Source organism: Brassica napus, chromosome C8 (assembly GCF_020379485.1).
Source record: "Brassica napus cultivar Da-Ae chromosome C8, Da-Ae, whole genome shotgun sequence".
NCBI lineage: Eukaryota > Viridiplantae > Streptophyta > Magnoliopsida > Brassicales > Brassicaceae > Brassica > Brassica napus.
The window spans coordinates 39235995-39262437 of record NC_063451.1 but is presented as its reverse complement, the minus strand read 5'-3'; the positions used below and the strand labels follow the sequence as shown (position 1 = coordinate 39262437).

Here is a 26443-nt window from a genome sequence, read left to right as displayed (position 1 = left end):
CTTGCTTTGGTCAAATTTTGTTTTTATAATTTTTTTTTATCATAAATGATAGAGCTGGGCAAAATATCAGGATCCTAAGAACTGAATCGAACCCGATCCGAAGAGTAGTACCGAAGTTAAACCAAAATTGATTAATACATGATTGTATATACAATTTAATATTGGAAGAACCAGATTCAAACCCGACTCGAACAAAATATTTCGGGTACCCTAAAATGCTCAAAACACCGGAAATATCTAAAAACTTATTTTCCATCATAATTTCCAAATAAATCCAATTTTATTTTAATTTTAGATATTTACTTTTTTATTATTTAAATTGATATGTTTTATATTATTTAAGTTTTGGATTTTTAGAATTTAAGGTATATTTTCAATTTTCAATTGCTTACATAATTTAAATGGATACCCAAACAAAACTCGCAATGTTAAGAATAAAGTTTAAATCTATAAGCCTAAAAATCTAAAATTTGAATAGACTTAAATCAAAACCGAACGGATCCCGATTAAGATATATAAGATTATGTGTTTTATTTATTTAATAATAATATAAGATTATGTGTTTAGTTTTTCTCCTAGTATATTTAATGTTTATTTGGGTTTATATATGAACCGGTTTTTTAACAAAATCAATACCAAAGATAGGCATCTATATATATATATATATTGGGGTTGCTTACATATTATATAATACAATTGTGTTTTAATCATGTTTTAAATAATTTGAAATTTTGTGTTATAATCATTTTTTTAAATAAGAATATGAGGATATAAATATTTTAGATGTTAGTGCCCAAATATATTCATTCATTAATAATGAACATCAAAATATTCATACCTATGTATTGTTATGAAATCCTCGTTTATAGTAACAACTATAGATTGGAATACATTAATGGCCAAAGATATGATCGTTGATTTATTTACGGTTGGTGACATTAAAATATATTGCTTAAATCTTTCTTTAAGCTAGATTTTAGGTTGTTTATTTATTAACACCAATTAATATATCAATGACATTCTATTGTAAATAATTGAAAAAGCTAAGGGCAGAATTCTAATAAGAATTTTAATAAGAATTTTGCTTAGATTTTAGGTTGTTTATTTATTAACACCAATTAATATAGCATTGACATTCTATTGTAAATAATTGAAAAAACTAAGGGCAGAATTCTAATAAGGATTTTGATTTTATAGTATATATATATATATATGTCAATATAAATAAAAATCTTAAATTATTAAAAATTAAATAAGTTTTGGAAGAGCGTCGTCCATACTAAACCGACACTAATTATATAAATTATATTTGAAATTGATTGCATTACAGCTCCTACAAATGGACAATGGCTTTCTCCTATTGGTGCTGGAATTTCAACAAAACCAGCATTTAAATAAACAAGATATGAGATTCAACTAAAATAAAAAGATAAAAATTTAGAATATTCAAAAGGAAAAGGAGAAGTCTTCGCTGAGATCATAACCAATGATAAAGCGATACGTTAATTAGTTAGCTAACTCACGTGAGTCTTAGTTGTCAATTATTCCCGAAAAGAGATGCTCGAAAAAAAGCAAACCACTTTGCCATTACAGGGGGTTAAATAAGTAAATTACGCAATTGTCCGTTTAAAGGAGTGCGTCACCCACCACGGTCCTTCCACGGAATTGTAAGACTTACTTAAAAAAAAACTCAGTCCATCTTTAATTAATCACCGTTACTTGTGATTAGGATTTGACTTGGTTTTGTTTAAGGTTTAAAATTGATGAAATACACCAAGAAAAATACTAAAGAACCCGGTTAGGAAAAAGTAATTAGTTTATTCAGAGGAGATGAAACATTACGCACACGACACGACCACTTCCATAATTAATTTTGTTCTTATTATAAAAACCGGTTCGAATCGGTTTTAAAGAAAATTATTACACGAAAAAGTCGGTGAATTAGGAAAAGTACTTAGTTCAACCAAAGAAGAGGGAATAACATGACGTACACGACGACCATTTCCATAATCAATTTTGTTCGACTTGGCTTCGTTTTGTATGTAAAACCGGTACGAATCGGTTGAAGGAAAATCATTACAGGGAAAGAGTCGTAAATCAGGAAAAGTAATTACTTTAACCAAAGAAGAGGAAATTACATGACACACACCACGACCATTTCCATAATCAAATCGATTCGGTTTGACTTGACTTGGTTTAAACCGGTTCAAAACAGTTTAAGGTAAATCGTTACGGGAAAAGGCGGTGTATTAGGGAAAATAAACGAAGGATCCGACTGGTGACCAAGGGAACGAAAAGGAACACTATGAGTGTGACTGGTGACCAAATAAATGAGAAGAAATACTATGTTCTTTAATATTCTTTAAACTTTTTACCATTCATGAGAAATATGTTTTCTTTTTCATTCTTCTTCATTTTTTTGTTTGTAAAGAATTATAGAACAAATCAATTTCTTATTAATTTTGATAAGGAACCGTCATTCCTAATCATTCCTAAAATTTTATTCTTAATCATTCATTTTCTTTATGTTCCTATTGTTTCTACGATGATTACCAGTCACACATGTTTTCTTTAATATTCCTTAAATTTTTTACCGTTCACGAGGAATAAATTTTTTTTTTTCATTTTTTTTTATTCTTTTGTTTGTAGATAATTATAAAACAAATCAATTCTTCACTAATTTTGATAAAGAACCATCATTCTTCATCATTCCTAAAATTTTATTCATACTCGTTTATTTTCTATCTGTTCTTATTGTTCCTACTACCGGTCACCCCTTAATTTAATCAAAGAAGAGGGAAGAAAATGATGACCAATTCCATAATCAATTGTGTTTGACTTGACTTGGTTTAAACCGGTTGGAATCGGTTTAAGGAAAATCATTACGGGGAAAGGCGATGAAAATAATTAGTTTAATCAATAATTAGTTTAATCAATCAAAGAAGAGGGAAGAACATGACGCACACGACGACGACCACTTCCATAATCAAATTTCGTTTTCTTTCTTAGCTTCTTGCCAGCCAACCAGAGATCCCCGTCGCCGTCTCTCTCTCTCCCTCTCTAATAATTACCAATCTCCAAGGAATCATTATTGTAATTATACTTGATCAATAATTATTCAAATCTCTCTGTAATTATTTATGATATAAATCCTCCAACACCCTCCATTGCTGGCTGAGCTTGTTTTGTAAACCCATGAGCTGGTGAGTTTTGTCACTTTCTCTCTATCTCGTTCCTTCTTCTTACAACAATGTTCTTTCTTGTTTCGAACTCTCCATGATTCTCTTGTGTTTTGTCCGTTTCTGTGTTTTATATTCTTCTCTTGGGTGCCACTAGTGTTCTCTGCATTTCGATGTTTGTAATGGTTATTGGGTCAAAGCTTACTGCCTTTTTGTTTATTTAATTTATGTTTCGTAATAAAGGCGCTGACTTGTGATTATATTGTTATTGCCTAACCTTCTGGGCTACCTTTCCCTTGTTTTCTGCTCTGTCTCTTTGACGTTTTATGTAAAACCCATTTTGTTTAATTATGTACCGTCCTTAATTTCTGTGTCGTGAGGAATTGGTTATAAGTAAATTAATCATGAATTGGTTTGTGATTCAGGTGGTCAAGTTTGAAAAGTTCAGAACTTTGGGTTGTAGATCATGTTTTCTAACCAGAAATGGAAGTGCACATGGTCTCAGATAGCCACCCTCGCCTCTGTCATCGTTCTGGTCTCACTGGTTCATATCTTTCTTGGACCTGTGGTGCCTTCTTTTGATTCCGTTAGTGTAAGGCAAGCTCAGAGTCTTTGTGGACCGGTTAATGAATCAATCACTCAAGTGACTAAGAACTCAAGTGAACCAGCTGTTGACTTTGATCGCCGGTTTCCTGCTGACTTACACGGTGCTGTAGTGTATAGAAATGCCTCATGGAAAAGTGAGATCGGTCAGTGGCTTTCTAGCTGTGATGCAGTTGCTAAAGAAGTTGACATTATTGAAGTAAGTATTATTATTGTTTTGGCATATTCTTGAAACAGTTTTGTTATAAAGTTTGTGTTTTTTTTTTTGGGTAGCCAATTGGTGGGAGGAAGTGTCTGAATGAGTGTAGTGGTCAAGGTGTTTGTAACCATGAGTTTGGGATTTGCCGTTGCTTCCATGGATTTACTGGTTAGTACTTATAAATGATATTTCTCGTGGGGAAATAGATCGTCAACTTGTGTTTAAATAAAGTTGCTTTTGACCGGTTCTGTGTAGGCGAAGATTGTTCACAAAAGCAGCAGTTAGAATGCAACTATGAGAAAACACCTGAGATGCCATATGGTCGATGGGTTGTTTCCATTTGTTCTAGACACTGTGATACCACAAGAGCCATGTGCTTCTGTGGAGAAGGCACCAAATATCCAAATCGTCCAGCTCCAGAGTCATGTGGTTTTCAAATCAAGTAAGTTTCTCACCTGTCTCTTTTTCTTCTAGAGTCATCAAGCTTTGAAGATTATCTAACATTAACACAAATGTTTGTAGCTCGCCTGTGAATCCTGGAGAACCTAAAATGACAGATTGGTCTAAACCAGACTTGGACATTTTAACAACAAACAGTAGCAAACAAGGATGGTGCAATGTGGATCCGGAAGATGCATATGCTATGAAAGTGAAAATCAAAGAGGAATGTGACTGTAAGTATGATTGTCTTTGGGGACGGTTCTGCGAAGTGCCTGTACAATGCACCTGTGTTAATCAGTGCTCTGGACATGGCAAATGCAGAGGAGGTTTCTGCCAGGTAATATATACTGTAGCCACTGTCATAAGCTTTGCATATTCTTAATCTTAAATCTTCCTAACTTTGTGTGTGTGTTTCAGTGTGATAAAGGCTGGTTTGGAACAGATTGTAGTATTCCATCCACTCTATCCTCGTTTGGAGAGTGGCCACAATGGCTTAGACCAGCACATCTCGAAGTTCCAAGTGATAAAGATGTCCCTGGGAACCTCATTAATCTAAGTGCTGTTGTGAAGAAGAAGAGGCCTCTTATATACGTCTATGATCTACCTCCAGACTTCAACAGCTTACTTATTGAGGTCACAATCCAAACTTTGTATACTTCTTCTAAACAAAGTTTAAAAACCTTTCTATGATAAAATATTTTAATCTCATCTGGTTGGGGGATTTGATGTTGCAGGGTCGGCATTTTAAGCTTGAATGTGTTAATAGGATCTATGATGACAGGAATGCAACAGTGTGGACAGATTATCTATATGGTTCCCAGGTTTCCTACTAAACTTGACTCAAATATTAGATAATTCAACATAGGCCAAGGGTTTGGTTAGTTCGAATTATTCGGTTAGGGTAGTTTGGTATTTGGTTCAACATAAATCTTATCGAGTTAACCCAAAATAAAAATTTGGTTTGGTATTTGGTTAGTTCGGTTTTTGAAAATCCTACAATTTTTTTTTTTTTGATTTCAGTTAGATTTTGTTAAAATTTTGGATAATTTCGGTTAGTTCGATTATTTCAGTTTGAAATTTGGTTAGTTCGGTTCGGGTTTTTGGTATGGTTTGATTATAATTTCATTTCTAAAAGAAGAAAACCGAAGTAACCTATTGCTGAACCGTACCAAAAACCGATTTAAAAAAAGCCTACCAAACTGAACCGAACTTCGAACCGAACTATCCGAAAGTTCGGTTCGGGTCAAAATCCCAGGCCTAATTCAACATATTATCTCCTGAATTTGAATTGAAGATAACATTGCCGCTTGTAATTTTGGAGATGGCATTCTATGAGAGCATTCTGGCAACCGGTCATCGTACACTGAATGGTGAAGAGGCAGATTTCTTCTTTGTTCCTGTTCTTGATTCATGCATTATAAACCGTGCTGATGATTCACCTCACCTTAGTATGCAGGTTGGTTCAAGACTCAAGAAACTCACCCTTTGTTAGTATTCTCTGCTTGCAGAAACTCTAGAGAACTTATATGTTTTTTATTACTTGCAGAATCATACTGGGTTAAGAAGCTCACTTACCTTAGAGTTCTACAAAAGAGCTTATGAACACATCGTTGAGAAATATCCATACTGGAACCGTTCATCTGGGAGAGACCATATTTGGGTAAATGATGATGCAAAACATATAATTAGGATTGTTATCTCAAAAGCTAATGTGGCTAAACTTATTACAGTTTTTCTCATGGGATGAAGGTGCTTGCTATGCTCCTAAAGAGATATGGAATAGCATGATGCTTGTTCATTGGGGTAACACAAACTCTAAGCATAAAAATTCAACAACAGCTTACTGGGGTGATAACTGGGATGAGATATCTCAAGAGAGGAGAGGAGATCATCCTTGCTTTGACCCTAGCAAAGATCTTGTGGTTCCTGCTTGGAAAGTTCCTGATCCACTCTCCATGCGTGCTAATTACTGGGATAGGTATATATATTGTCTGATGGTTCTTGGACAATCTCTTAAAACCGAAAGCCTGAAACTTGTTTTCTTCTTCTTGTTTAGGCCACGGGAAAAGAGGAAAACGTTGTTTTACTTCAATGGGAATCTTGGACCTGCTTATGAAAAGGGAAGGCCAGAAGATTCGTAAGTCAATCAATAAGCAAAAACCGAATTGTGTGATTCAAACAGCATTCTCAGTGGAGATGGATATAATTAGACTTGCGGGTTTGGTTAGTTCGGGTTTTTTGGATTCAAGTAGTTCGGTTTTCTCGGTTTGTTTGGTTCAACATCAAACTTACCGAAGTCACCCAAAATGAAGTTTGGTATTCGGTTAGTTTGGTTTTTGAAAATATTACCGAAGTTTTTGATTTTGATTTTGGTTTAATTTTGTTAAAGTTTCTGATTAATTCAGTTAATTTTGAATATTTCGGTTAGTTCGATTAAAAATTCGGTAGTTTAAAAAAAAAAAGATTTTAGGATCAGTTTGGTTCGACAATCGGTTGCTTTTGTTTTCTTCTTTTCTTAGAAAAAGTATACCCAGATCATACCAAAACCGAATTTAGTGCAGGTATAACCGGTTAATCGGGTTCGGTTCCGTTCAAAATCCCAGCCCTAATGGTCTGGTAACATCTAAATGCAGGTACAGCATGGGAATCAGGCAGAAGCTAGCAGAAGAATTTGGCTCAAGCCCTAACAAAGAAGGGAAGCTCGGGAAGCAGCATGCAGACGATGTCATTGTCACTCCATCTCGTTCTGACAACTACCACAACGACATAGCCTCTTCAATCTTCTGTGGTGTGTTCCCTGGAGATGGTTGGAGTGGTCGCATGGAAGATAGTATCTTACAAGGATGCGTCCCTGTCATCATTCAGGTAATATATACCTTGAACTTACCATGAACTTAAGCTGTCTGATCTGAGGATGATGATGTATCTTTATTAGGATGGAATCTACTTACCTTATGAGAACATGCTCAACTACGAAAGCTTTGCAGTTCGTGTCAGCGAAGATGACATTCCAAATCTCATAAACACTCTCCGAGTAACCACTTTCATCATTCTCTCTAAATCTTGTAACTATCTACTTCTACTCTTGACCTCACTTCGTTTGAAATCTCCAACAGGGATTCAACGAGACAGAGATAGAATTCAGACTAGCTAATGTGAAGAAGCTCTGGCAAAGATTCTTGTTCCGAGACTCCGTCTTGCTTGAAGCAGAAAGACAGAAAGCTAGTTTTGGACATGAAGATGACTGGGCTGTTCAGTTCTCTAAACTGAAACACGACGATGTCTTTGCTACTTTCATTCAAACTCTGCATTACAAGCTACACAATGATCCATGGAGACGAGAGCAAGTAGTGAACCGGACAAAAGATTACGGTTTGCCTCAAGAGTGTCTCCAAAATACAAGCTGATCAAAGCTGGAACTTTGGAAGTAAATACAGATATACCTGGCAGAATCATTCGTATACACATTATTTTTGAAAAGGAATAATCAATCACATCATGTTTAGTTCTTTGGCTTCTTGCCTTCTGTTTTTTTATAGTTTAGACCGGTTTTAGTCTCGGTTGATGACTCCAACTAGAAATTATGAATTATTCAATTGGGTTTCGGTTTAGTTGGTTTTGGAGCCAATTTTGTATGGATCGGTTTGACTAAATATATTTGTTATACCATCAAAATCATATCATATGTTTAATTTAGTTTAGTTCTTTGGCTTCTTGCTTTGTGTTTTTATAGCTTTAACGCCTTGAACCGATTTAGTTCTCTGTTTAACCAAAATCCACTCTGTATTTCGGTTCAACTGATGATTCCAATTAAAATTTATGAAATTAATTATTCAATTGGTTGTCGAACCAATTTTGTATGGATCAGTTGATTAAATATATTTTTTATACCATCAAAATCATACCATGTGCAATTCACTTTAGTTCTTTGACTTCTTGGCTTGTGTTTTTTATAGCTTAGACCAGTTTTAATCTCGGTTTAATCAAAATTCACTCTGTATATCGGTTCAATTGACCGGCTCCAACTAGATAAATTCGACTCAATTGGGTTTTGGTTTAGTTTGACGTGGAACCAATTTTGCATGGATCGGTTAGATTCAATCTATTTGTCATACCGGTTCGGTACAACTTTGTTGATTCAGAGGAGGAGGGGGCAAAACAGTCATTGTAGTTTCACCTGAACACAGTTTGAAGTAAGCACTCGAGTGTCCGCCGGCGAACCCTAAAGACTTGTCAGCCTCTCGCTCTCTCTTCAAAACATGTCTCTCTCTTCTCTCTCTCTCGACACTAAGCCAAGATTCGCCCTCGGAGGCCCATTTAACCGCCGTTATCCTCAGCTCAACCACCCTCGAAGCTCCCTTTCCTACTCAGCTAAGCGTCAGGCTATCTCAGCATCACTGAGCGTCGCCGCTGATTCAACCGCCACCGAGTCTATATCACGGATTGAATCACTGAGCCAAGTATCGGGTGTGCTTGGTTGCCAGTGGGGTGATGAAGGCAAAGGCAAGCTCGTTGACATCTTAGCTCAGCACTTCGACATCGTTGCTCGTTGTCAGGTAAAGTTAACATTTTTACCATTGTTCAAAAAATGGCTATGCAACCGTTACATGTTTTATATGGGATTATTGATTAAGCTGACGCCTAAACCAATTTTTTTAAAACATTTAGACCAATTTTTGAAAAATCAACTTAGAAAAATCGTTTCATTTAGGTCTAATTTACTGATTATGAGATTATTGAAAAGTGGCCTAGCATAATCATTTCGTTTATATGAGGTTATTGATTAGAAGCCGCCTAAACCGATTTTTAGAACACTTTTTTTTACTAATCCCCAAAAGATTAAAGTTTAGGTTTTTAATATTAAAGTTGTAATCTTTGTGTTTAAGGGTGGAGCTAATGCTGGACACACTATATACAACTCAGAAGGGAAGAAGTTTGCTCTTCACCTCGTGCCTTCAGGTATACTCAACGAGGACACCACTTGTGTAATCGGCAACGGAGTTGTGGTTCATTTGCCAGGTCTCTTCAAAGAGATCGATGGTCTTGAGTCCAACGGCGTCTCCTGCAAAGGAAGGATCCTGGTCTCAGACCGTGCTCATCTCTTGTTCGACTTCCATCAAGAAGTGGACGGTCTCAGAGAATCCGAGCTCGCAAAATCGTTCATCGGCACGACGAAAAGAGGAATCGGTCCTTGCTACTCAAGTAAAGTGATAAGGAACGGTATCAGAGTTGGTGACCTAAGGCACATGGACACTTTGCCTCAGAAGCTTGATCTTTTGCTAGCGGATGCGGCTGCGAGGTTTCCGGGGTTTAAGTACACTCCGGAGATGCTTAGGGAAGAGGTCGAAGCGTATAAGAGATACGCTGAGAGGCTGGAGCCGTATATAACTGACACGGTTCATTTCATGAATGACGCTATTTCGAATAAGAAGAAGAAGGTTTTGGTTGAAGGTGGTCAGGCTACTATGTTGGACATTGACTTTGGGACTTATCCTTTTGTTACTTCCTCGAGTCCATCGGCTGGTGGGATCTGCACAGGTCTTGGTATCGCTCCGAGAGCTGTTGGTGATCTAATTGGAGTGGTAAGTATATAAAAACTCACTCATAAACTTGTGTTGTTGCATTGATTTTGTTCAATGTTCAAGAAATAGCTAGACGGTAGTTATGATAGATTATTGTTTTAGCGGGCGCCTAGACCGATTTTTTATATCTAGGTCGATTTTTAAAATAATTGTTCTATAAAAATTGTTTCGTTTAGATCCGATTTACAGCATAGGCGGGGGTGCCTAGTCATCGTTTTTGTAGAGCATTGATATTGTTAATACATGTGAATTTACAATTTTGAGAACATACAATGTGGAGCAACGAAAGAGATATGAAAGCATTGTGATGATCTTTGTTTTTGTCAGGTGAAAGCATACACTACGAGAGTTGGTTCAGGACCGTTTCCTACGGAGAATCTGGGCACAGGTGGTGACCTTCTCAGGCTGGCTGGACAGGAGTTTGGCACTACAACTGGTCGTCCTCGTCGGTGTGGCTGGCTCGACCTCGTTGCGCTGAAGTTCTCTTGCCAAATCAATGGTTTTGCATCGCTTAATCTCACTAAGCTCGATGTGCTTTCGGACCTGAACGAGATTCAGCTTGGTGTGGCTTACAAAAAGAGTGATGGCACCCGTGTTGACTCTTTCCCTGGTGATCTTTGTCTTCTTGAAGAACTTGAAGTAAGTGTTGTTCTACTAAATGGTCAGTTGATTCTTATTTGTGGGGATGATAAGTAACTCTGGTTTAACTATGTAGGTGGAGTATGAGACCTTGCCTGGATGGAACTCTGACATTTCCTCAGTCAGAAACTACGCTGATCTTCCAAAGGCTGCACAGCAATACGTTGAGAGGATTGAAGAACTTGTGGGTGTGCCTATTCATTACATTGGTATTGGGCCAGGTCGTGATGCCCTTATATATAAATGATTTCTAGGTTAGGCTTTTTTTGTCTGACTTGAAAAAAAACTTGATGAAGCATCAAGTTACTGGAGATTATTACACGCTTTGGATTTGATTAATGTTATCTGTTGGCATTGTTTCTTTTATTGGAATGAAGATGAATCCTATGTTGAGTTGAATTCTTGAAGTTTGCATCTTTCATGTTTGATCCATACTCTTAAGACCTAGTCCAAAAGACATAGACTGAAACGAAAAGAACAGCTTCTATGATTAGTGTGGCATCGAAACTTTTTAAAGTGTGGTAATGCATCATGTGATATGTCTTTTACGTTATTTAGTTTTTTTTTTGTTGATTTTCAATAAATCGTTAGCGGTAGGTAGGCGTTTTGTATGGAATTATTGATTAGTCGGGCGGGTAGACTAATTTTTTGAATACCTAAATCAATATTTTAGATCCGATTTACGGAGTAGGTGCCGCTTATACCGATTTTTAGAACACTAGTTTTGTCGTTTTATTTTCTTCACCGAAAGTTTGCCTTGCTTATACCGATTTTTAGAACACTAGTTTTTGTCGTTTTATTTTCTCCACAGAAAGTCTTGCCTTGCTGGTCATAATTTGAAGGAACATCTTGTTTCTTACAGGTAAAATCTGATAATACCACCATTGATCTTTATAGTTTGTTCACCAGGGTAGGTAAGCTTTATGCATGGTTACTTGCACAAAGCATCTAACATTCTTTTAGGACTGTGACTTTCACTACCTTTTCAACTCTTGCATGAAAAAAGAAGAACATGCTTAAATTAATATACCAAAAACAAAACAGAACAACTCATTTCATATTCAGAAGTACACTGACTCTCATTTTTATTGCTGCACAGACTGCACTCTCAGCATATCACTTTCTACCCATGCAGCTACACTATTCCAAAAACACTAAACCTAACTCCATATGTGTACTTCTGAATATGATCTACAGAAAGTAGCTTTCACTCATCTAAACTTCCACAGAAGTTCCAGATAGAAGAGAAACCTAGATCATCGTCCTCGAAATCATAATCGAACTGCATAGCTGAGGTTTCACTTCCTGGCATCTCAATCATCGTCTCCCAGCTTAAACTCTGAGCTGTGAATGGACTTCCACCTTCTTCTTGCTCGTTCCACGGCAGAGTGGGATGAGATTCTACTACTTGGCTCGCTTCTGCTTGACTCTTATCCTTCAAGATCCCCATCTGCTGAAGAAACTCGTTCAGGTCAATCTCTGGTTTCTCCTTATCACCATCACCTTCCAACACCTTGTCTGGTTCTCCCTTGCTGTTCTTGTCATCAAGAAGGCTTTTCGACTCCGTGGAGGAAGAGCTAGAAGAATAGGACTGAGATAGAAGCCCGTTTCTCTTGAGCTCATCAAGTCTCTGCTGGATAACTTGAACACTAGGCTGAGCATTCACATTCAGCAAACCGCGAGAAGGAAACATGGAGATAAACTTCTTTGAAGGAACCCATTTAAACCTCTGAGTGTTGTTCAGAGGAGGTCCTTGTTGTTTCCTCTGCTGAAGATGAGGTAAGTTGAGATAAGCTTCAGGACCATATAGTTTCAGCGCGGCTTCGTCATAAGCCATGGCTGCTTCTTCAGCTGTAGCGAAAGAGCCGAGCCAGAGTCTTGCTCTCTTCTTGGGCTCTCTGATCTCAGCCACCCATTTGCCCCATGTTCTTTGCCTCACTCCACGGTAACGGCAAAGAGCGTTTTGTGGACCGCCTTTGCCACGAGCTGGACCTTTCTTCCATTGTTTCATTGAGGATGGTTTCTCCATTTTTGTGTGTTGTAGTGAAGAAGAGAGGGATGTGATGATGATAATGGGGAACTTAGAGAAGAATGAGTGTTTAAATATTGTCACGGTTCTTTTCGCTTCCAAGAGAATTGCTTTTTTCACCCGCGCATGTGACCGTTGCTTTCTCATCATCTGTTATAGTCAGAACACAAATAAAAATTTCTTATTTTTGTCGGAAAATAGGTTTTTTTTTTAAGTTTTAATTTTTTCATCTCAACTTCGTATTTACCAGGGGAGGAGGGAGTGTATGGGGAGTGGGGTCAGCTGACCCCACTATTTTTTAATTTTTTTTTGTTTTTGTTAAAGAAAAATTATTTTGACCCCATTTAATAATAAATTTTGACCCTATAAAATTATTTTGACCCCAGTGTAAATTGATTTTTACTACCAAAGGATTAAACTATAACAAGAAGGATCCGTAGTTGTAGTTGTAGATGTCCCCTACATTTCAAGACAGTCGTAGTGCCAATCTTATGATCCACTTTTGATGAGAAGGCTAAAGTTCACACATGTCCCTTCCATTAAGAGATATAACGATAAAGTTTGTGCATCATTAGAGACGACTCTGTATATTCTGCAATTTCGGCTCGATTTGCATTCACATTTTCAAAGAAATCTCTTACCATTTGGAACCCAAGTTTGTTTCTTTGCAGTTCGGTCAAAGCTTGGCATAAATTTAATAGATTTTTTCTTCGTTTCATATCTTGATAAAAGTGAATTTTAATACGTTCTGTTACATTTAATAGAATTTTAATTCTTTTGTGTTTGGTATGAAATAATAAACTGCTCAGATTAAAATGAAAACAAGACACAAGTGTCAACAAAATTTTGTTTGTTGCATTCACTTTGAAAAAAATTAATAAAAATAATTGTATGAAAATTAATGTTGATTAATTATGTTTTTTTTTGTTTTTAATTTTGTTGTGATTGATATAGTTTTGTTTAATAGTGAAAGCATGATGTACTAACTGGATCGTTAAAAGAATTATTCTTGGGTTCACACCCAAAGTAAACTTCTACGTTCACCAACCAATAGGATTGTTTTATTTCATATTCGATATCTTTTAAAAAATGGTCAAATTATATTATGTTTTTAAAATTAAAAAATAAAAAGAAAAAAAATAAAAAATAGTAGTAATTACAAAAAAAACTATTTTTAACGGCGTCAACATAACATTAAACCCTAAATCCTAATCCCTAAACCTTTAATCCTAAACCCTAAACCTTTGGGTAAACCCTAAACTCTAGGATAAATCCTAAACTCTAATCAAAATCATTAAACACTAAAATATTTAAAGGTTTAGGGTTTAGGGTTTAGGATTTAGGGTTTAGGGTTTAAGGTTTTAGTGTTTTTTATTTAAATTTTAGGATTTATCCAAGGATTTACGGTTTACCCAAGGGTTTAGGGTTTATCCAAGGGTTTAGGGTTTACCCAAAGGTTTAGGATTTAGGGTTTAAGGATTAGGATTTAGGGTTTAGTGTTTTGCTGACAACTAAAAAAATATATATTTTAAAATCTTTTTCTGTAACTATTATAATTTTTTTAGTTTTTTATTTTAAAAATATAATATAATTTGACAATATTTTGTTTTTTTTTTAAAAGATATCGAATTTGAAATAATGAAATCCTATTGGTCGGTGTACCTAAAGGTTCACCCTAGGGGGTGAACCCAAGAATAACTCTCGTTAAAATTAAGAGTTATTCTTGGGTGAACCGGGGTTCACCAACCAATAGGATTTCATTATTTTAAATTCGATATCTTTTAAAAAAGTAAACAAAATATTTCCAAGTAATATTATTATTTTTTAAATAAAAAAGTAAAAAAAACTTATTAGTTACAGAAAAAAAAATTTTAAAAAAATATTTTTAACGTCGTCAACAAAACACTAAACTCTAAATCCAAATCCCTAAACCCTAAATCCAAATCCCTAAACCCTAAATCCTAAACCCTAAACCCTTTGGGTAAACGCTAAACCCTTGGATAAACCGTAAACCCTTGGATAAATCCTAAACTCTAAATAAAAAAATATTAAAGCCCTAAACCCTAAGCCCTTGAGTGTTTTAGTGTTTAGTGATTTTGATTTAGAGTTTAGGATTTAGAGTTTAGGATTTATCCTATAGTTTAGGGTTTACCCAAGGGTTTATGGTTTAGAATTTAGGGTTTATGAATTAGAATTTAGGGTTTAATGTTTTGCTGAAAACGTTAAAAAATATTTTTTTTTGTAATTACTACTATTTTTTATTTATTTCTTTTTATCTTTTAATTTTAAAAACATAATATAATTTGACAATATTTTGTTTTTTTTTTAAAAAATATCGAATATGAAATAACACAATCTTATTGGTTGGCACCTCCACCTAGGAGGTGAACCCAAAAATAAAGTCTTGTTTGTTTGGTTGCCGCAGGTTTCGGCGTCAGCGGCAGCGGCAGCGTCAGCGGCGGCGGCAGCGTCAATGAGGACAATTGTTGTTCGTTTCGCAGACGCTGACGCTGCCGCATACTATATCGCGACCGCAGATTTTATCGGCGTCAGCCGCAGGACGCGGCGTTCGGACGCGGCGTCAGACGCAGTTTCCTGCGTCAACGAAACGAACAAGAGTTGACGCATAATGTTGACGGTGCCGCTGCCGCCGGTACCTGCGGCAACCAAACGAACATCCCTTAAGTCTAAAATTAATTTGGTTATGGTTGAAAAACTTTTAATATGGTTTTGTTATGTCGCAGTGATTTAAGTCGCGAAATAGTTAAGGTTTATTAAATAAATGATTTACATTAATCAAAAGAAGTTTTTGATTGATATTGACCTCTTTATCTTTAATTTTCTTTATTATTTTTCTCGTGATTTTCGTTAAAAAAATTGGATTAAATTAGGTTATATGCTTAGCTCTAATATGTGAAAGAGCTAGAGTGATATCTAGTGAGACAAATGAAAAGGTGTTTAAATGATTCTTTTCTTGAGACACTTTAAAGCTTTTGGGTTTAATAATTTTTTCATTTTATCATTTTATCATTTTATCATTTTGGTTGTCTTCTTTAGTAGGAGAATTGGAGGGACATAAGAAAAGAGAGGCAAAGTCACGAGCCAACACACACATAAGAATCATGTGTTCGATCCTGTGTATGAAGTCTTCTTAAGTGTTTTACAGATTTTTAGATTTTTGCGCCGCTCCCTTCATCTTTATCCCATGCTCATTGCTCCCTTACGTTCATATCTAATCACCACGTTGCTCATTGACATCCATTTACTTATTAAAAAGTGATTATACATAAAAGTAGAATAATTGTTTCAATAAAATAATACATTACCTATTACGTATGCTCATTCTCGACTATGCGAATCATCATCACTAAAAATTGGTCTACGTAGTCAAGTACTTTAGTTGTAATCCAGTTTCACTGTATTAACCCACTCTAGAAACAATTTCTATAATTGTATCTGTTGAATATGTTATGTTTAAGTTCTTTATTAATGGAAATTTCGAAAGCATTCTGTTAATGAAACTTGAAAGTATTTAACGTGGTCATTTCAATATAGAACTTACAATATGCTTTTAAATATATAGATCAGAAAATAACAAACAAAACAAAATGACAGAATTTATTTATTATTTAAACTTAACCAAAAATGTAGCATTTAACACATTGGTTCTTTGAACCGGATTTTCCATCACTGATAACACAGCTCCCATTATTAGTATGGAATGTGGTGAACGAGATTGGTGACAAAGCAAATTACTTTAGTTTATATATTTTGATTGATTTAGAAATCTAATTATGCAAGTAAAATATGCAAATCCGGAGATTTTTCCTCGGATTTGAGTCTTTGTATTTTTAACTAAAAAATCCAAACAAATCTATTCAAATCCATTATAAAATCAAATATATTAGTAAATCCGTACGACTGAATAACACTTGATTTAATACAGAATTTATGAATCATTAAACTAATAACACATGATTTTAATAGAGATTTGAAAATCATAAAATCAATAACACTAGATTTAATTTGGATTTTCAAATCCATTAAAATACAACAAAAACCGATGACCCATAGTAGGTATTTTTTCTTTTATATTTAGAAGCCCTACAAAGAAAAGATTAGGCCCATGTCCTGCTACACATACCACATATCTACATACCAATTTCGTCCGTCACGTGACACAAAACAAAAAGCGAGAAAAAGTAAAATATAATAATACATAGAATCTGATCTTAACAGAAGAAAAAGACATTACGATGGCGTTATACATGCCAATAACTTATCACAGACTTCACGTACGTCTTGAGAAGGATCTGACAAGGATGCTTTTGACAAAACTGATCTTGCTTCGATCAATCCTTCTGATATGCGTTCCAGTATCACGTCTTCACTCGCCATGAGTGATGCCATCAGTTTAGCACCAGCCAGTTTCTCCTAACACAAAACAAATATCATGATCATGAGTCTAATGTGACTACTTTCATGTGGATAGATAACGACAAATTCATCACGTTATTTCTGTGAGTTGTCTACCTTTTCGGATCCTTGTTCAAGAAATCTCAAAGCAAGTTTCAGTAGATCAGATGCAAAAGGGAGAAGTGTGGACTTTAGATGGTACATGGCTGAGAATAGGACCTGGATACAAGCTGCTCGGACCTCAGGCGCAGATATGAACTGCACCAGATTCAGGAGTTTTACTCACAACTAAAACAAATTTTAACCAAATCAGAAATGAGTGTAAGCAGTCAAAAGTAAGTAACCTTGAGGGAATGAACAAGAGGCGGAAGAGCTTTTCGAGCAAAAGTCTTCTTAGCAGACTCAGGGATTTTTTGACTAGCACTGATAAGAACGTTTGCCATGCATATACGAAATGGAATAGGGAAAGGCTTTTCACCAATTGAATGTTCTGTATTCGGCTCTGGCATAGACGAGCCGTAACTTCTGTCTTCAATTAAACAATGGATTGTGTAATCTAAGACGGAACTACTTGACGCACCTACATAATCAGGATGAGGTTAATATGCAAGGTTGGTGAAAATTATTAACAGCACCATAGACATACAACATCAATACTAACCAGATGTGCCCTTCCCTGTTGTACGTAGTTTTTCTCCTTTGGGTGTTTTTGAAGATTCAGGATGTTGCAGTTCAGCACATATCATCAATGCTAGACAGTCTATGCACCCGTGTTGTACTTTAGAAACTGCACCGACAGATAGTAGCCATGAAGTGTGAAACTGAAGAAAAAGTAACCGAAGTTGAGTAGCAAGCGTCTTACTTTCGTTCTCCTCAGAAGGCCATAACAAAATATTTTCGAGGACTTTCCTGATCTTAGGTGTCACATTGTGTGACAAAGACTCCCATCCCCGAACCTGCAACCGATGGAAGCTTTCTAAGGTATGGAAATATTACAGTCAACGCTTCAAACCAGTGACAACAGGGATCACCACAGAGGAACAGATACAAAATGAAAGAAGGAAATATCACCACAAGGGATGTGCATATAGAAAACAGGCAAGCTTTAATCTTGAGGCTGTCTTGCAACTCTGTGGCTTTTTCAAGTTGCAACAAAACAGTCGGAAACAGCACCTGTTGAATAAAAGTCCCAGCATATTACAACTTTTGACAATGAAGAGTAAGCTAAATTGTTGTTTAAATAAAACTGCATTTAGACTTTTTCAGATATCTAATGCAAGCAAGCCTTACTTCTTACTAACAGAACCTATTTGCCTTCTCATATGTCATAAAGAAGAGACTAGATAGAAAAAGTTCTATAGTCACAGTGAACTTGAGAAGAAACTAATGAACATATAGTCTTGTTTCTTTGTTTATATATATTGACTTTTGTTTCACATGACCTATGTTGACTGCAGTGCAATAAAACAAAGGCTAACGCCATACTCAAACATTTTCAAAAGATTGACAAACAATACAAGGTCGAAGAAGGAAATAAATCAACACCTGGGAGTGAATACGTCCACATAGCTCGGCAGCGAGTTTCCGAACTTCTTCAAACTCGAACTTAGAAAATGCCCTGAATTACGAAAGTTAGTGTGCCAGATATCAAATGGAAATAAACTAAATGGTGCTTGATGTAATTGTGAAGTATTACCTTTCAAAAAGGAAGGCAGCGATGCATTGACAATCCTCAAACTTGATGTCTCGATACCCTGTAAATACAAAATGAAAAGTAATAAAGTTGGTGAACTAAGTCTAAGATTGCCTCTCAGGACCATGCCGCTAATCAAAATTTTATCCAAAGAAAGCTAAGGGTTTAATTTAATGACGATAAAGGGTCAAATAACACCGTGATACGCATACAGATTCTATTATCAGGAAAAGGAAATTAAATGCACAAGGATACATACCATTCACATAGTCGCCTCTGAGAAATCTACCATATATTGTAGATGAATCAATATCATCAAACACTCTTTGGGGAAGCAGCCTTAAAATAAGCAGGGGGCAGAGGTGGTCAAAGAGAGATTTCTCAACATTAGTTTTGTCGACTGAACTTTTAGATATATTTATGAAGTTTTCATCCATCCTACAATAGAAAAGACATCGTTGGTGATCAATATTCTATATTTTTGGAAGATATAAGTTTTTCTTACCAATGCAAAATCACATCAATGGTGAGTATATAGCTGTATTTTGGTTTGGTGCTACAATTTCAGATAAAGCTTACTTACTTGTCTTGTTCCTTCATATGTGATAGTACATGCAGAAGGACCATGTCCGATGCATCTGCCAAATGTTCACTGATGCAACTAAGAAACCTAACCATGATGGCATTGGATGGCTCCAAAAACATCTTATCAAGCAAAGGTCCAATTAGTGAACCCCAATTTTGAACCTGTAAGAAAAAACAAAAGTCAATCAAAAGGCAGACAAATCTAACTGCCTAATTATAGCTGGCACAAAGCTTAGGTCATCACAGTAATTCCTATGCGAAGAGTTCTAAGCCCAAACACAAGAATTAGATAATTAAAAATATATATCGACTTGGAAGGGGAAAACGAACAACCAATGCCTTAAAACGTTTGTATTGAGGGTTCAGAGTTAACAGTTCAGTTTTGATTTTTCATTCGGTAGTACTAAAAATAGTTCATGACTGGTGCGGCGGTGGCTATAGATGCACCTGGAAACTAAAAGAGAATTTGTTTCAGAAATAGAAAACATGACATTGTTGTACTTACACTTCTAGCCCACTTTGGAATCAACTTTAGCACTCGATCGCTGTCAAAAGTCGAACCTGCAACAGTACAAGAAGATGATGAGCACGCAATCGCCAGAGGAAAACTTAATAGGTAGTGTCCGTTAGTAATTCAGTATCAAACTAGCAGTTATTTCGTTCACGTTTCACATTCCAGTAATTTTATCTCTTATCCATCTTACATTTCAATTTTTTCTTTGGATTGTGCCTACATAAGACAAATGTTCACTACAAGACGGAAAACAGTGAAATGTATTATCAAAGTTATGTATAGCATGCCAAGGGTAATGAGATGGAAACTGAATACCTTTCGTGGGATGTCCATTACTTTCTGAAGTGTCCAAAGCTTGAGTATTACTAGGTATAGAAAAAGTGAAGATCAGAAGCAGAAAGGACTTTCTAATAATAATAGAAAACCAAATCCGGTTGGCAAGTAAATATCACGTATGAAGCATTTGTAAGGTTACTTTTACAAACTTAACCTAAGAACAATGTGTATTTCTTATTTGGGGTAAATGGGAATAAAAAAACAACTATGCATACATGAGGAAGAGAAGAAAAAGAGACAAAACACGATACCTAAGACAGGTCAGCAACATACATACAACATCTGAATCCTCCTTATGATGTTGAAGGACCGCAAGCAAAGTTTCGGTAGCAGATGATTGTATGTTTCCATGGGTTGAATAAACTAGTGTTACTAACTCCGGGAGCACGAAAGATGGCTCTGGAAGAAAAAAACATGCATTGATGGCTTGATTCTATGAGACAGCTGAAAATAGTATCATATGAACTATAGGTGCTATCGAGATGTGGAATAACAAGTCTTGGACCACATAAATTTGGGCCGTCACAAGTTTTCCTCATCGGAATAATCGACATCAACATAAATGTTCCTTATAACAAAACACTGATCTACTTTCAGCAAACTAAATGAATTTCATTTAATAAAGTGAAGAGAGACTAGATCTAGAGGTCATATACGGAATAAGATTTGCAATACCAGAAATTGATAACGACCACAAATAAAAGCTTTAAGAAATACTTGTGTACAAAGGCAAAAGAAGACCAACCAATTGATTTCAACAACTCTGAAGTTTGTTTACGGATATAAGTTTCCTTGTCTCCAAGGCACTTTAACAAGCAGTCTGCAATTTCTTTCCTAAAATAGGTGCAGAAAATGAGTTATTATTTCCCAGGGCATGCGATGGAAATATAATCAAGGAACTAAAGAAAATGCAGAAAAGATAGAAAGAGAAAATTCAAAAAAAAAAGATAACTGATTCTATACCAGGGGATATGAGAAGGAAATGACTCTTTTGACATGAGAATTACTTCTGATATTACATCTATAGAATTCAGCCTCTGCACAGTAGTTCCAGAAACAAGGCGTTGTAGAACTTCACTGAGACAGCTATTATCTGCATTTCTGGAGAATGTTTCTTTAAGTCAGAAGACAAACTTGGAACCGTGACTGGTAACTAGAAAGCTACTTTATGATTTAGAAGCTAGCGGGAAAGCAAGAATAGGCATACCTGGAACAGTAGTCTGCCAGGAGGACACTAACAGCTTTGGCCGCGCCATCCCTTTCGTCAAGAAGGTGAAGCAAGGATGGTATCACAACGTCCAGGCACATTGTATCAGAGAAGCTGTCTCCGGACTGAGATTGTAGCTTAGAGATGACTTCTTTAAAGATAGCTACAACGGCTTCGGATATCTCTTCATTGTTACTACGAAGCTTCAAAAGCAAACGAGGAATATAAGTAGTAAGACAATCTCAGGGGTATATATATTATTTGTCAAGATATCAGGATATGGTATAATCATAGCTGCAATCGAGCAGAACCAAAATTATGAGTATCATAATGAGGAGAAAGTAAGAAAAGCCTAATAAAAAAATTCTAGCGTGTCTCATTCCATATTCAATAAAAATGGGAAATATACCTGATGTAGAAGACAAGGCACAAGCTTCATTCCAAACTCTGATATTATGCTCTCAAACTTTTTTCCCTCAAAGCGGCCCAACAGAAGGCATAAACAATTTAGGAAAAACTTTTGTGTCTCTATTCCACCACTCTTGGTGTCAGAACCTCCCTGAGGATAACTTTCTGAATAATACTGCATCGTTTTATCATTATTAGCTTCCTGATGACTCAATCAATTTGGAATACAATGATAAAAGAAAGAGTAGAAACTAGAGAAACATTAAAACCAGTACAAACCCAATCAAACTGCAGAACACTAACCAGAAGTAAAACAGAAAGGTAGTAAAGTCATTTTTTTACCGATATAGCTTATACAGATTTCCAGTGTGAATAAAAGACTCGGAGCAAATAATCTGATACGGTCTATCATAATCCCACCCACAAACGATGTAAACATATTTCATTAAACTTCAAGCAGACTCTACTTGTATATTTTACTTGAACATTTATATCTTCTTAATAAACAATAAAACTGGTATATCTGTCTACTCCTAGAGAAAAAACAGATCAGGGAACTTGAGTATATGCAGCAGATTCAGAAACGGACACAATAGAACCCATAGCTAATTGGCAGTACAATGTTACAGTATGGAATCATTTATCCCTAATCCCTATCACAAAATTTGAAACCAAAAGATTTTCGATTATGTCTAACCTTAATACCAGACAAATACTGCTCCAACAATTCCTTGCTAGTCTTTGAGAACTTCTGATCTTCCATGTGGAGCAAGACACTGTAATGCTTCCAACAAGAAGAGAGCAGTAGAGCTCCACCTGCAGATACATCCATAACTGGATTCCAGATACGAAACAAACAAAAGAATGATAAGTAAGAATCATAAACAGAAATGGGAAAGAACAAGGACAGGGTGCATTAGTCAGAGACCTGCCTCCTTTTGAGAGCCACCATGATGCTCTTTTAACTCCTCTAACCATTTCAGCACTTTGTTTAACCCCTTAGCATGAAGTAGTCGAGTTTTCCTGTTCCACTGGAAGAAATTTTTTGTCAATATTACTCGAACACAAATCGGTGGATAACTTCAAAATGTAAAAACACAGATCAAGCATCTTTCAATGAATCAGTGAACATACAGCAACGAGACACTGTACAAGGCGCATCAGCTCCTCCAGGTGGTTCCACAGTATACAATTCGTCTCACTGGTTGCGTCTTCAGGTCGAGAAGTTTGCTTTATTTTCTTCTCACTAATATTAGGTATCAACGCAACCGGTTGATGAGACCCCGTAATAGTGGCGGATGGCTTCGGTCTGTTTGCTGGAGCATCATTACTCTTCGCTAATGCTCCAGTAACTGACAGCAAGCAATCAGCAGCAGAAACAGAAAGACGAGATGGCACCTCATATCCATCCTGCAAAACGCTAAACAAAATAACAGCTCAGAACTAGGTGGAAATGACTATGCTTAGTGACTTGCTCCAACTAAGCACGTTAATAAGTTAAAATAGATAACCAAAAACAACTGGGACCAACAGATAAGTTGTATACCTTCCTTTGCGTACAATCATCACCAAGTGAGGCACACAAGACGAAACAATCTCCACAAACATTGAATGTTTCTCCCAAATCCCTGTCAGCAAACAAAGCACATAAACCATAAATCAAGTGAGCTACCGGCATTGAATCCATAGTAACAAGAATGATTGCAATGCTCACCGTTCCAAAAACCTTGATCCCCAGTATCCTCGGACTCCACAAGACTGCGGATAAGCAAACACCATCCAAGCGCTAAGAACCTGTCCTCGTTCCTCGAAATGATTTGAGAAAGATTCCTCGAGACGCCTTGAAAGAGAAGCTCATCTTGAAACAGCCAGTTTAGAAGAATCATAGCTGGGCTGCTACTGTGCTTAACATCCTTAAACCTTAACGTCTAAACAAGCACAAAAGCACCAAAAAAAATCAACATTCCAACAATCAAGCAGGGCTTTCGCTAGGGTTTAAGATATTATTTACATGTTCGATGATTGGTACAAGGAGCTCATCCATGGCTTCGTCTCTCTCAGCAGCGTCTTTAACGGAGTTTTGCAAAAACCAGAGTGCCTCGTCGACGGAGCCTAAACAGCAAAGCTATCAGATAGATGAAGCAAACATATATATATATATATAAACACGAAACGGAATCGCAGAACGGTTACCTGACGAGCCATTTTGAGAATCGAGAGAGAGACGGGAGATAGATTCTCGTAGCTTTTTAGGGCGAGTTGTGAGAAGCGTGCTCATGAACCTGCCTACAGTGACGGAGACCAACGACTCCGGCTCTGATCTTCGTATCAGTTCCTCTTCCGATTTCTCCATCTCGGTTTCAGCACAGTTTGTGAATAATTGGCGATTCCGATTGGATTATTCCGTCCAATTTGATCCACTCTCGCGGAGAACGACGAAGATTTGGGCTCTGGATATTTCCCGCTGCATGATAAAACGACGCCGTCGGCGCACAAAGTACACGGCACCGTTTTTTATGTTGTAGACTAAAAACGACTGCGTACAACGACTCGTTGGCATTTAGATTAAACGGCGTCGGTTTTAAAGACCTAAAGCTTTCGAACATGGTTGATTGGGTTTAAAAAAAAAATACACAACAGGCCGTTAATGGATTAAAGAGAGGCCCAAATCTTGAAGGAAAAACTGAGAATTCTCTTTTCCCTCTGCCCTAATTTTCCGATCAGAGAAAAACCTACCCTTTAAGATAAAAAAATTGACAAATTGAAGAGAGATCATGGATACCGTATTTAGAGAGAAGCTCGAAAAAGAACACAGAGAGAGCAAGGAAACTGGGAAGGTGAAACTCGAACGAGAGAAGAAAGACAAGGAGGCTGCTGAAAGGCAACGCCAAGCCGTTGAAGCTTCTCAAAGAGCGAAAAGGCTTGAAGCCATTGAATCCCAGATGATGAAGGTAACGTAATCATTCCTCTAATCGTTTGGATCACTCTCTCAAATGTATATTAGAAATTCAATTTTTTTTGTTTTTCATTAGAGAAAATTAGAAAACCGTTAATTAACGAGGATCGTACGTATTCTTTTTTACTCTGATAAATCTTTACATTGGTTAGGTTGAGCCTGCTGAAAGGCAAAGAGAAGCCGTTGAATTCTTTCAAAGAGCCAGAAGGTTTGAAGCCATATGTATGTTTTATCATTTAGAAATTCGATTTTTATTAGAAAACGGATATCGTCATCTTTCGTCTTACATGGTTAGGATGAGGATAACCTTGGTGAAGAAAAAGAAGAAGAAGATGACATACGTAGAGTAGGTGGAGATTTTATTATAAAAGCCATAATACCTCCATGGATGATGAAGACGAATATGCCGCAAAGGGTAGCACTAGAGGGAGATGACAATGTTTTTGAATGGGATGATGATGATGAAGAAGGTGCTAAGTTGGAAATAGGAGACGCTCCTGGTACAGCAGGTCTGTTTGTTTGAGTTTACTTTTTTACTCCCAATTCTCGCCTTATTAGTAACAACAACATATTAGTTAGTTCGTTACAAGGAAGCTTAGCTTTGTTTTTGTTTCAAGTAGATAATTGCTCAGAATAGAGAGAGAGAAAAAAAGGCAGTTTTCTTTATTGTGCAGAGCTTCAACACAACACGAAGTTACTACTTTTTAATTGGGATAAATGCTCCTAGTTTAACTATAAGAGTGAGGGCCACATAATGTTAAAGAAAGAGAGTTTAGGTTCCATGATATATAATATAAAAATGGATTATATTTGATAATCAGCTTGGTTACTTTTCATTTTTTTCTTAATTTGCAGGAAACTGTAAAAGGTTTATTTGGAATGTGAGACCAGACAAAGAGAAGAAGAAGAAGAAGATGACAACGGCTGATGGGAAGAATACTGAAAGCTAATGGATTAACCATTGATCATATAGAATAACGATGGATATGTGGTTTCAGTGCGATTAAGTTATGGTTATGTCAAGTGCGCTTCACTTTTAATTTGTTTGGTCTCTGTGTCTTTCCATTGTGTTTATGCAGCAAGACACTGTCTTTTATAAGATAATTTTTGGGATTCTCATCATCTAAACCCATGTTTTTTTTTTTTTTTTTTAAACCATAACTTCATTACTAATAACCAGAGTTTACTCAACCCGAAGGGGAGTTAACGATTACAAACAGAGCATTCTTAGCAATACGATCAGCAATCATGTTACTTGCTCGCGGGATAAATTTAAATGAGATAGAGTTTAAGGAGTAGCTCAACACGCAGATGTCATGGAACAATCCTTTGAGAGCAATCACAGACGATTTATCTGTGAGTAGGCCAACTAGACATCGTGAGTCTGAGAGACAAACCACATCCTTGTACCCTTTTGTTACGGCCATGTCGAGGCCTGATTTTAGTGCCATCGCTTCCGCGACCAAGGCAGAAGCAACATAGCGGCGAGAAGAGCTTCCTTGGAAGCAAGAATCTCCCTGGTGGTTTAGAGCAACCCATCCCAGACCTCCATCACAAGTCGAGCTATTCCAAGCCGCGTCTGAATAGAGGAGGAGAGCATTTTGCTGTACCTGTAGGGGTGACTGGTCTTTGTTCGATAGCTGGTAGTCTTTAGAC

General features: G+C 36.4%; 5 protein-coding genes across 8 annotated transcripts; 3 read left to right on the top strand and 2 right to left on the bottom strand.

Annotated features, from left to right (window-relative positions):
* The first annotated feature begins 2940 nt into the window (after positions 1–2940).
* LOC106368198 lies at positions 2941–8123 on the top strand. 3 transcript variants are annotated; one of them, XM_048764765.1, is made up of 14 exons: positions 2941–3203; positions 3605–3981; positions 4056–4149; positions 4237–4423; positions 4504–4759; positions 4840–5055; positions 5157–5243; positions 5744–5878; positions 5969–6082; positions 6153–6400; positions 6479–6559; positions 7056–7287; positions 7358–7456; positions 7539–8123. In XM_048764765.1, the coding sequence occupies exons 2-14, from the start codon at positions 3646–3648 to the stop codon at positions 7827–7829; spliced, it is 2376 nt and encodes a 791-aa protein (XP_048620722.1). In that variant the 5' UTR covers positions 2941–3203; positions 3605–3645; the 3' UTR covers positions 7830–8123. The 3 variants fall into 3 exon arrangements, with proteins under 3 accessions (XP_048620722.1, XP_048620719.1, XP_048620721.1); XM_048764762.1 differs by having other exon boundaries at positions 5717–5878; XM_048764764.1 differs by lacking the exon at positions 2941–3203 and adding an exon at positions 3393–3507 and having other exon boundaries at positions 5717–5878.
* A 489-nt stretch (positions 8124–8612) lies between these two features.
* On the top strand, positions 8613–11044 carry LOC106415729 (adenylosuccinate synthetase, chloroplastic-like). The gene is made up of 4 exons (XM_048764766.1): positions 8613–8978; positions 9309–10004; positions 10332–10643; positions 10720–11044. Exons 1-4 carry the CDS (start codon positions 8682–8684, stop codon positions 10888–10890), a joined length of 1476 nt encoding a protein of 491 aa, XP_048620723.1. The 5' UTR covers positions 8613–8681; the 3' UTR covers positions 10891–11044.
* A 636-nt stretch (positions 11045–11680) lies between these two features.
* LOC106414136 (dehydration-responsive element-binding protein 2F) lies at positions 11681–13044 on the bottom strand. The gene has a single exon (XM_013854846.3). The coding sequence runs from the start codon at positions 12820–12822 to the stop codon at positions 11851–11853; it is 972 nt and encodes a 323-aa protein (XP_013710300.2). The 5' UTR covers positions 12823–13044; the 3' UTR covers positions 11681–11850.
* Positions 13045–16670: 3626 nt separating this feature from the next.
* On the bottom strand, positions 16671–24323 carry LOC106415983. 2 transcript variants are annotated; one of them, XM_013856802.3, is made up of 24 exons: positions 24025–24323; positions 23843–23943; positions 23546–23759; positions 23378–23459; positions 22966–23251; positions 22760–22862; positions 22529–22665; positions 21833–22006; positions 21424–21626; positions 21180–21317; positions 20962–21050; positions 20468–20615; positions 20196–20245; positions 19872–19927; positions 19365–19528; positions 19041–19219; positions 18785–18842; positions 18634–18706; positions 18160–18261; positions 17951–18044; positions 17750–17875; positions 17433–17668; positions 17206–17346; positions 16671–17106 (listed from the first exon to the last, which is right to left on the bottom strand). In XM_013856802.3, the coding sequence occupies exons 1-24, from the start codon at positions 24182–24184 to the stop codon at positions 16924–16926; spliced, it is 3297 nt and encodes a 1098-aa protein (XP_013712256.1). In that variant the 5' UTR covers positions 24185–24323; the 3' UTR covers positions 16671–16923. The 2 variants fall into 2 exon arrangements, with proteins under 2 accessions (XP_013712256.1, XP_013712257.1); XM_013856803.3 differs by having other exon boundaries at positions 22966–23241; positions 24025–24256.
* A 143-nt stretch (positions 24324–24466) lies between these two features.
* LOC106413966 (protein enabled homolog) lies at positions 24467–25909 on the top strand. Its single transcript, XM_013854687.3, has 4 exons — positions 24467–24782; positions 24940–24995; positions 25083–25296; positions 25643–25909. Exons 1-3 carry the CDS (start codon positions 24606–24608, stop codon positions 25135–25137), a joined length of 288 nt encoding a protein of 95 aa, XP_013710141.1. The 5' UTR covers positions 24467–24605; the 3' UTR covers positions 25138–25296; positions 25643–25909.
* Positions 25910–26443: the final 534 nt, after the last annotated feature.

Coding starts and splice junctions, on each gene's coding strand:
- LOC106368198 (XM_048764762.1), top strand. CDS start 3,646: ATGTTTTCTAACCAGAAATGGAAGTGCACATGGTCTCAGATAGCCACC. Junction 4,150..4,236: donor TTGCTTCCATGGATTTACTG/GTTAGTACTTAT, acceptor GGTTCTGTGTAG/GCGAAGATTGTTCACAAAAG. Junction 7,288..7,357: donor GCGTCCCTGTCATCATTCAG/GTAATATATACC, acceptor TATCTTTATTAG/GATGGAATCTACTTACCTTA.
- LOC106415729 (XM_048764766.1), top strand. CDS start 8,682: ATGTCTCTCTCTTCTCTCTCTCTCGACACTAAGCCAAGATTCGCCCTC. Junction 10,005..10,331: donor TTGGTGATCTAATTGGAGTG/GTAAGTATATAA, acceptor TGTTTTTGTCAG/GTGAAAGCATACACTACGAG. Junction 10,644..10,719: donor GTCTTCTTGAAGAACTTGAA/GTAAGTGTTGTT, acceptor TTAACTATGTAG/GTGGAGTATGAGACCTTGCC.
- LOC106414136 (XM_013854846.3), bottom strand. CDS start 12,822: ATGATGAGAAAGCAACGGTCACATGCGCGGGTGAAAAAAGCAATTCTC.
- LOC106415983 (XM_013856802.3), bottom strand. CDS start 24,184: ATGGAGAAATCGGAAGAGGAACTGATACGAAGATCAGAGCCGGAGTCG. Junction 21,627..21,832: donor TGCCTTGTCTTCTACATCAG/GTATATTTCCCA, acceptor TTGCTTTTGAAG/CTTCGTAGTAACAATGAAGA. Junction 19,529..19,871: donor TTCCAAAGTGGGCTAGAAGT/GTAAGTACAACA, acceptor TTTTTCTTACAG/GTTCAAAATTGGGGTTCACT.
- LOC106413966 (XM_013854687.3), top strand. CDS start 24,606: ATGGATACCGTATTTAGAGAGAAGCTCGAAAAAGAACACAGAGAGAGC. Junction 24,783..24,939: donor TTGAATCCCAGATGATGAAG/GTAACGTAATCA, acceptor TACATTGGTTAG/GTTGAGCCTGCTGAAAGGCA. Junction 24,996..25,082: donor TTCTTTCAAAGAGCCAGAAG/GTTTGAAGCCAT, acceptor TTACATGGTTAG/GATGAGGATAACCTTGGTGA.